Below are 9,797 nucleotides of genomic sequence, written 5' to 3'. Positions count from 1 at the left end.
AAAAACCATCAGTCATCATTTTAAGTAGAATTTTAAGTATATTTGTAAAAGTAGATGTTAATTAAGCTAAGTGTCTGTTTTGATGCTTACAAACCCGCCCTGAGATTAAGAGTCTATAATATTATATGTAATAAAATATAAATTCACATATCAGTTTAATAATAAATTTTTTTATTTGACCTTTTCATTTTCAAAACTATATTTTAGATAAAAGGATGGAAAAATGGGCCAGCCTACTTTTTAAAAATATTTTTAATTATTAGTAAAGCTAGAAATGTATTTAGATGGTCTACAACCGTAACTTCTTTTTTTCTCCCAATAATATGTTTAATGTTGTAACTTATTGACATTTTATAAGTAGATTAATTTTCTTCGAGAATATTCGAAAACCTGCAGTTGGTAATTACAGTGATATGTAAAGAAAATAATTTATTGTTCGTTTGGTTTCATACCTTATGAATCTATTACTTCACCAAGAGGAGAAAAAAGCAGTATACATTAAAGGTTCACATCTTTATTTAATCTAATTTAGTCTATGAAACAGCTATGAAATAAAATACATGCTGCTCAGACTGGATTCAAACAGGTGCCACTTCTAACCAGATCTTTAAGTGGTGTTACCCTAATACACTCACTTCCCCATTGTGGTCAAAATATATCAGTTCAAAGATTGAAATGTAATAATTTTTTTTTTTTTTTGGCAACTTGTCTACCTTATGAGTTTTGTATTTATTAAAATAAAATTACTTCATCTTCTTAAGAACATTTCTTTCAGTAGTTTAATATTGCATTCATGGATTTATATTAACATAAAGTATTCTATAAAAAGCATATATATACTCACACACACACTCAACATGGAAGTCCCATACATACTACCTTATAAAGATTATTGAGAAGAATCTTCAGATTTGAAACAGAAGATAGATTGAAAATTTACAAGGTGGCATGCCTCAGGATTCAGCTTTAGGGCTATTGTTGTGGAATATTATGTATGAAACGGTGCTGGGACTACCCCTGCAGGAAGAAACTATAGCGTTCAGTTTTGTAGACAATTTGGCAATCATAGTTCAAGGGAAATAAGTTATAATGTAAACAAGACAGTCATCACCATCCATCAATGGATTTCAGATTGTTGATCATAAAACAGGTAGTATTAATAACCAATGGAAAATTGAGGGAAATAATCAGTCTCACCGTCATAGAGTTTGACATCTTATCCAAGCCATCCATAAGATATCTCAGGGTGCATATTGACATCATTAGCACTAGAGCAGCGCAAGTGAATAATAAATTGACTAGAATTATGCCAAATATGGAACAAGGGAAAATCAGAGAAAGTTTCTGATTAATGTAGCCAACTCTACGCTTTTGTGCGCAGCACCGATTTGAGAGGAAGTCTGCTAAGTGCTCCCATATATCCATAAAGTTATCAGTGTGCATCAAAGAAGTCCCCTGTGGGTCACTGGAGCTTTTCGAACTGTATCCTATGATGCTGTGTGTACCATCGCAGATATGCCTCTGATTGATCTTTTAGCAGATGAATGCAGTCGGATGTTCCAAAGAGAATGGGAAGAGCCGGATACTTATTAGGTTAGATTAGCAAAAGAAGAAAGAAATCATACTCTTGAAAGATGGCAGAGATGCTGGAATGTATCATATTCTGGATGCTGAAATCACCATTTAATTCCACATATATATCAACAAGGATGTTCCAGAAACATGGTGGATTTTTCACCTCATCCAACTGCTTATAGGGTATAGTTGCTTCAAGGCTTAATTAGCACACTTCAAACTAGAAACATTAACATCATTGCCAACTTATGATCCCGTTAATGAAACATTGGAACATTCGTTCTACTGTTGTTTGGGTTTGTTTCACTTAATCTTATGAATAATTTTTTCCCTACCCACAATAAAAAATAAAGAAATCACTCACTCACACACATAAATATACTGTAAAATACTATACGCCTGTTTTCAATACTTCGACCTATCCACATAAAAAATACATATCTTAAATATTACATTAATGTATTTATCTTAAAATTATATTTATTAATCTTAAAATTAAAATGCAATAATTGAAAAATAAAATTAAAAACAAACTTCAATAATAGAGAACATTTTATTTATATCATAAACAATATATTGTTATAATAATATTTACTTATCACTGTTTTGTTATTAATACTGTAGTAACATTATTTTCTCTGAAGTCAAATTATAGTCCAGCTTATAACAAATAATTTACTAGTTAACAGCACAATACATTTTGATGATAAATGAACACCATTAATTTCAATAACTTATTATGATACATAACTTAATGCAAGGTGTTAAAGTTTTCTAAGTAAAATATTTCACTAAATGCCTTGTACTCAAGATGTAAATATAACTCTTAAATGTACATAAATAACTTCATTATTATGAAGATTGTAGAATTATCTAGTTCTTTTTCCTCAGTTACTGCTTGGATCAATCTCAGGTACTTTTTTTACACCAACTCACACACATAAACATACTGTAATATAGGCCTGTACGCGTGTTTTCAATATTTCCACCTACTGTCATAAAAATACAAAAAATAAATATCCTAAATATTAAATTAATTTATTAACCTTAAAATTATATATTAAAATTGAATAATTGAAATATAAAATTAAAAACAAATTACAATTATAGAAAACTTTTTATGTATTTTCATAAAACAACATATTGTTATAATAATATTGTTATAGTAATATTTAATTATCACTGTTTTGTTATTAATACTGTACTAACATTGTTTTCTCTGAAGTCAAATTATAGTCTAATTTATAAAAAATAATTTACTAGTTAACAGCACAATACATGCTGCCGATAATTTAACACCATTATATTCAATAACTTATTTTGATACATAACTTAATGCATGATGTTAAAGTTTTCTTAATAAAATATTTCACTAAATGCCTTGTAATTAAAGATGTGAATATAATTCTTAAATGTACATAAATGAGTTCATTATTATGAAGATTTTAGAATAATCTACTTCTTTCTCCTCAGTTACTGCTTAGATCAATCTCAGGTACTTTCTAAAAGTATATTATAATCAGTGACAGAATATTTACTTTCCTCTGATAAAATATCTGAAATAAATTTAAGTCAGTTTCTAGCTGGCATGGATCAAACTATATTTGTTTGAGTAATTATTTATCCGAAAGATAGTTGAGTATATTGATATGTCCTCTTTCCTTAGCAATATCTTTCAGAGTCTTCTTATCCCCATCCAAGACTTTAACGTCTGCACCTTTTTCTATAAGTGTTTTCGTTGCCTCCAGATGTCCATAGTACACTGCTTCGTAAAGTGGTGTAATATTCTTAGAATTTTTAGTATTGATATCTAATCCTTTAGTTAGTAAGAAATTGATTACTTTTGTCTGTCCAGCTTTAGCAGCAGTGTGTAGGGCCATGGATCCTTGTTTGTCAACAGCATTAATGTCAGCCTTTCTATCGAGAAGCACTGTAACAGCTGCAACATGCCCATTCTGAGCTGCTCTATGTAAGGCAGTTTCAGATTCATCATTTCTGTTATCAATATCAATTCCTTTGTCTAGTAAGAGGTTAATTATAGATGTATCACCACGATTCGCTGCAAGATGAAGAGCACTGTTACCATCATAAGCCTTAGCATGAATATTAGCTCCCTTTTCAATGAGAGTTTTGACTGTGGCATATTTTCCTTCTGAAGCAGCCAGAGTGAGGGGAGTATCTCCACTTGTTGTACTCACATTAACATTGATTCCTTTTTCAATCAGAAACTTGACAATTTCTAAATGTCCAAACTTAGAAGCCCCATGTAATGGAGTCCAATTAATTGAATCACTGACATTGACTCTTGCACCTTTGTAAATGAGGGTTTTAATTATTTCTAGATGTCCCCCATCTGCAGCTTCATCCATAGGTGTTTCTCCATCATTATTTTCCACATTGACATTAACCCCACTTTTAATGAGAAGATTAACAATTGATATGTGACCATTGTATGCTGCTCCATGGAGAGGTGTCCAACCATTTTCATCTTTAGAATGAATGTTCGCTCCTCTCTCTATGAGAGCCTTGGCTGCTAAATAACGTCCTTCCCGGCAAGCCATATCCAGTGGTGTTTTTCCATCATCCTTCCTGGAATCTATGTTGATCCCTCTGTCTAACAAAAGATTAATAATAACTACTTGACCACTTCTAGCTGCACTATGTAATGGCGTCCAACCATTAACATCCTTGGCATTTATATCTGCCCCCCTGTCAAGAAGAGTTTTTACAATGTTAAACTGTCCACCATCAGCTGCTTCATCTAGAGGGGTTTCGCCATTATCATTTTCTACATTGATGTTGGCTCCTCTGTCTAGCAAGCTGATGACTACTGGTAAATGACCCTTATATGCGGCTGAATGAAGAGCCGTCCAACCTTCATCCATCTTCCCATTAATATCAGCTCCCCTCCTTAACAATTCTCTCACTATATCATCGTTTCCATTACTAGCTGCTTCAAACAAAGGTGTTTTCTTATCATTAGTTCTTGCATTTATGTTGGCTCCTCTGTCCAATAATAGATCGAGAGTCTTTAGATTTCCACTGTAAGCTGCCACGTGTAATGGAGAAAATCCATCATTAGTTGTGGCATTGATGTCAGCTCCTTTCTCAATTAAAAATTTCACTGCACTTAAAGCATCTGATCCAGCAGCTTCATACAAGGCAGTTTTGCCATCTGAACTCTTGATATTCACAAAGCTTCCCTTTTGTAATAAAACTTTAATGACTGAGGCATGGTTACCATAAGCTGCAGTATGTAATGCAGTAAATCCTCGATTATTTTTTGCATCTATATCTGCTCCTTTTTCAATAAGAAATTGTACAGCACTTGTTCTTCCTGCTCTTGCAGCCTCATAGAGTGGACCATCACTATCTACATCCTTGATATTTATGTCTACGCCGTGATCTAGCAAAAGTTTAATCATGTCCTTATAACCTTTCCAAGCAGCTACATGAATCTCCGTCCACCCATCACTTGTGAAAACATTGAGTTCTGCTCCTTTATCTAAAAAGAGTTTTGCTGCAGCCAGCTTTCCTGCCCAAACAGCCTCATGAAGTGGTGTTTTGTCATCCTTGTTCCTTACATTTATATCATCTACCTTGTTTAAAATTGGTGTAATGACAGTTATTTTGCCATCTTGTGCTGCCCGATGTAAGGGAGTCCAGCCATCTTTATCTTTTACTGTGACATTGGCATCTCTGTTAACAAGTAAACTTACTACTAAATCACTTCCACTTGTCACTCCTAAATGCAGAGGTGTTTCATTTGATGCAGATCTTTCATTTATTGCCATTCCCCTATCGAGTAGATAAGTAATTGCATCCAAATGGCCATACCTTGATGCTGCATGCAGTAATGTCCAATCTTGCTTATTCTTGACATTGATGTCAGCACCCCTCTCTAGTAAAAGGTCAATAATATTTTTCTTGCCATAGCGGGCAGCCAGGAATAGAGGTGTTTCATCATTGGAATCCCTGGCATCAATACTTACTTCATTATCAAGAAGAATGTTGACGATCGAAGCATATCCTTTCTGTGCTGCTGCATGTAGTGGAGTACGCATTTGTTTGTTAACAGCATTCACATTGGCTCCTTTTTCAATGAGCAATTTTACTAGTGGAATGTGACCATTAATAACAGCAAAATACAGAGCTGTTTCTGATTCCCCTCCTTCTAGGTTTATGTTGACACCTTTATCGAGAAGTTGTTGGACTGCCTTAGTGTTCCCATTTGTTGCTGCTGCGTGGAGTGCTGTTAGACCATCCTTGTTCCTGGCATTAACATCTGCACCCCTTTCAAGAAGCAATTCCAAAGCACTGTTCTGATCCTTCTTCGCAGCTTCATGGAGGGGAGTATTAATGTAAACATCCTTTACATTAATATCTACTCCTCTATCTAAAAAAAGTTTCATTATTTGTACATGACCTTTTGAAGCTGCCAAGTGAAGTTCAGTCTTACCATCCTTATTATTACTGTTTACATTGGCCTTTCTGTTGAGAAGGGTATTAACTACATCATAATGTCCTAAATCAGTTGCTATATACAAAGGTGTGTAATCGTAGACATCCTTAATATTAACATTGATTCCTCTGTCTAGCAGAAGTTCTACCAATCGGGCATTCCCTCCACTGGCAGCTGCATGTAGAACAGTTCTCTCATCTTTTCCTGTAATGTCGATAGAGGCTCTTCTATCAATGAGGAGCTTGGCAATCATATCGTTTCCATTCAAGGCAGAAATAAACAAGGGTGTGTTTCCATTACTGTCCTTCAAGTTGACTTTAGCTCCCCGCTTAAGAAGTATATTGACAACATCACTTTGATTTAGCCCTACAGCAAGATGCAGTGGTGTTGAACCATTATTATTGGCCAGATTGAAATCGGCTCCTTCTCTTAGAAGCAGGTCTATCATTTGGTGGTCATCATTCAGGACAGCTGCATGCAAAGCCGTATTGCCTTCCTCATCTTTGGCATTTATGAAGTATTTTTCAACCAACAGCAATCTGGTGAGCATGATATTCCCAGACTGAGCAGCTCGAACTAGCGATGTTTTGTTGGGATCTTCCTTGTAAGTTGTATTCACATCAGTTCCAAGGTTGTGTATGATCTGAGGAATTTGATTTTCATTTTCTGTCCCTTCAATACCAATACCCGAATCTAAAATAATTTTTAACAGTTTTTCCTTTAAAGGGCCATAATAACTATTACCACCTCTACTCAAAAGTGTTCTTACAATCTCTGACATTTGGAGTAAGTCTTTTTGGTTTAGTGGAGAATTCTTCTTGCTCTTTTCAACATCACATAAGACCGACGACCAAGAAAGAATAGTCAAAGGATCATTAAATTCTACAGGTATTTTTACATTATTTTGAGAAAGGTAATCAATAATACCAGTGATAGTTGCTTGTTCTGCAATGTTCAATGGAGTCAATCCGTGTTTGTTCTTTTTCTCTATTATAGAACCCAATTGGACCAACAGTTTTACAATATCAACATTTCCATTCAAAACAGCAGCATGAAGAGCTACATCTCCAGAATGAGTTTCAAAATAAAGTCCAGCTCCTTTTTCAGCCAGTTTTTTAACTGCTTCCAGATTGTTATTTTCTACACCCTTAAAAAGAGGTGTTGTTCCATTTGCATCAATAGTGTTCACTGGTGTACCGGCACCCAAGACAGCTTCCACAGCTTTTGAGGAATTAGTGTCTGCAGCAAAATGAAGAAGGGTTTCATTTTTGGTATTTGTTAAGTGAATCAATGCTGAGTTTCCATTAATCTTTCCAACATGACTGCTACCAAGAAGAGATCTCACAGCGTCCCAGTGTTGGTTATTCCATGCTATTTCTAAAGCTTTATTCATATTATAGTTGTCATCAAAGGCCAGTATCCATTCGATTACTCCAGTATTGCCTTTTTCAGAAGCTAAAAGTAGAACACCATTTTTATTCACCATCAGAAGGATTTCATTAATGAATGCATCTGGTATTGTTATAAGTTTTTTATTGTTAGCTATCGAATCAACTATATTGTACATTGTCTCTCCTGGAATGTGTAATATTGATCTCAACCACTTACTTAAAATTTGCTTCTCATTATGTAATCTGTTCTTGACTGCCAGATCTAGAAGAAGGTTGGAATATATTGCGTCATTGGAATTGAGTGAGTATAGAATTTGAAGGAAAGTATATTCATCCTCGTTGATGTTGGATAGGATTTCTCCTGCCCTTGCTTTGGAATGTCGAAGGACTGAAGCTGTTGCAGCTTGAATTTTTTTCCCAATAAAACAGTTGAGGCTTGCAGAGAACTGGTCGTGCGACACATATCCTTCTAGCAGGTGATCACCTTCAGGGGTTTGGACTGATATCCCTGACAGTACCTGAAAATCAAGAAGAAAATATAATGAAAAGAATATTTAACATACATTAATAATCATTATTTAGAAAAAAAAATTATAAATTACAGTTGATCACAAATATTAGAAACATGCACAAAAATATCTAATTTATTAATTTATTAAAATTAAATCTTATTTAACTTATTAAAGAATAATTGGTCTTATTAATAAAGTTGTTTATCAGTTACCAAACATTATGTTGACTGATCTGTTATTCCAGAAAAGTTAATGGAATGAAATGACTTGTAATTTTTTTTTCAATCATAAGATATTTTATAAAAGTAAAACCAGATGAAAATTTTATGTTTTTAAATGAAGGTATGTTAATGCTTAGAAGATGTTGAGATAGTGTCTATCCTCAGCCTAATACCAACTGCTTTAACATTTGGTAAAACCCATGAACATCTAAATACAAAAAATCAAACATACTATTCCACTGAGTCGAGGAGACACAAATAAATCTATAATTAAAAATATAAAAGGAAGATGGTCCGGTGTGGTAATACAAAAAAATTCAATTCAATTAGTAATTAAACTATTTAATATGACTCAACATTTCATCCCACATGCAAGGCTTCATCAGGTCTAAAAAAGGTACAAACAACTAAAATTAAGATTTACAGTGAAAAAAGTGTTCTAACAATCTCTTCTGAATTGGAGATCTTTTTAGTTTAGTAGAGAATTCTTCTGGCTCTTTTCTTATTCACAAACAACTGATACAAAGGATTGTTAAAGGGTCATTAAATCCTATTGGTATTTTTACATTATTTTAAGAAAGGTTTTAGATTAGATTAGATTTTTATTCAGGGCGATCAACATCTAGGTTATTACACCCTTTTTACTTCATCTATCTTCTTGACTTATAGTTGAATGTAGACTATTTCCTTGTTACACTGGTTGGTATTGGTGGATTATATTTTAGTTTTTAAGAAAGGTAACCTCATGAAATGAAAATTTTGTTTTAAATGAAGTTGAGCTAATGCATCTAAGTTGTTGAGATAGTTTATATTGTCAGCACATTACCATAATTAACAGGAATAAATAATATTAATATGCACATTAAAATTTACTGCCAATAATCTCTTCATATGGTTTTCCTCAACTTTTTGTACCCTTCATTGTTGTATGTCCAGGCTATAGAAATAAGTTAAAAAAAAAAAATAAAATGAAATCACATTAATAAAACTATTCGCGATTCAGAGGGACCTCAAACTTGTGAAATTAGATCTCAAAAATATCTTTTTTAACAGATCTCTGCACTTCCTTTAACTTATGAAGTAATAGGAAATGTAATCAAGTGAATATTATCTTAATGTAATAATTGTGAGAAGAACAACAATTAAGCTATAGATGTGAAAAAAAAATAACATGGGAAGGAAAAATATTCCTATGATCGCAAGCCCTGTTGTTTTCTTCATCTCGTAGGAGGCAGTGGTATTTATAACCTACTAGTAAAACCAGTTCCAACTGAGGAAAATACAAGGTCCCCATTATTAGGGTATACGAACTTTTTTTCTCTAATTGGTTGAGAGGTAAGAATGTACAGAGGTTTCCTCAATCGTCCGTGAACGCATCCTGTAATGACTGTATTCTCGTAGCATATAAAAAAAAAAGATAGTTGGCCAATAATGTTTTTTTATTACCACCTTCTTGGCCATTTCTTCCTTCGCCATTAACATACCAAGGTGTATCTATATGTTATAACCGCAAATTTTGACTTATCTTTATTTATATATTTATCGTTTATACTTGCCCACGTTCAGCGGAGAAGGGGGTTAGTTAAAGGGATGGTTAGGGTTTTATGTATATATATATAATCGCAAAAGGAAAAAA

General features: G+C 33.4%; 1 protein-coding gene across 1 annotated transcript in view; it reads right to left on the bottom strand.

The window, feature by feature from the left end:
• Positions 1 to 2,109: 2,109 nt before the first annotated feature.
• The window catches only part of LOC106684556 (serine/threonine-protein phosphatase 6 regulatory ankyrin repeat subunit B), an 18,215-nt gene continuing 10,527 nt past the window's right edge, over positions 2,110 to 9,797 (bottom strand). Inside the window, exon 3 of the mRNA XM_014426704.3 lies at positions 2,110 to 7,946. Coding sequence (XP_014282190.1) covers positions 3,192 to 7,946 — 4,755 coding nt within the window. The 3' untranslated portion in view covers positions 2,110 to 3,191. The remainder of the gene's footprint in view (positions 7,947 to 9,797) is intronic.

Source organism: Halyomorpha halys, unplaced genomic scaffold (assembly GCF_000696795.3).
Source record: "Halyomorpha halys isolate HHAL.00 unplaced genomic scaffold, Hhal_1.1 Scaffold591.1, whole genome shotgun sequence".
Taxonomy (NCBI): domain Eukaryota; kingdom Metazoa; phylum Arthropoda; class Insecta; order Hemiptera; family Pentatomidae; genus Halyomorpha; species Halyomorpha halys.
This window is presented reverse-complemented; position numbering and strand designations above follow the sequence as displayed.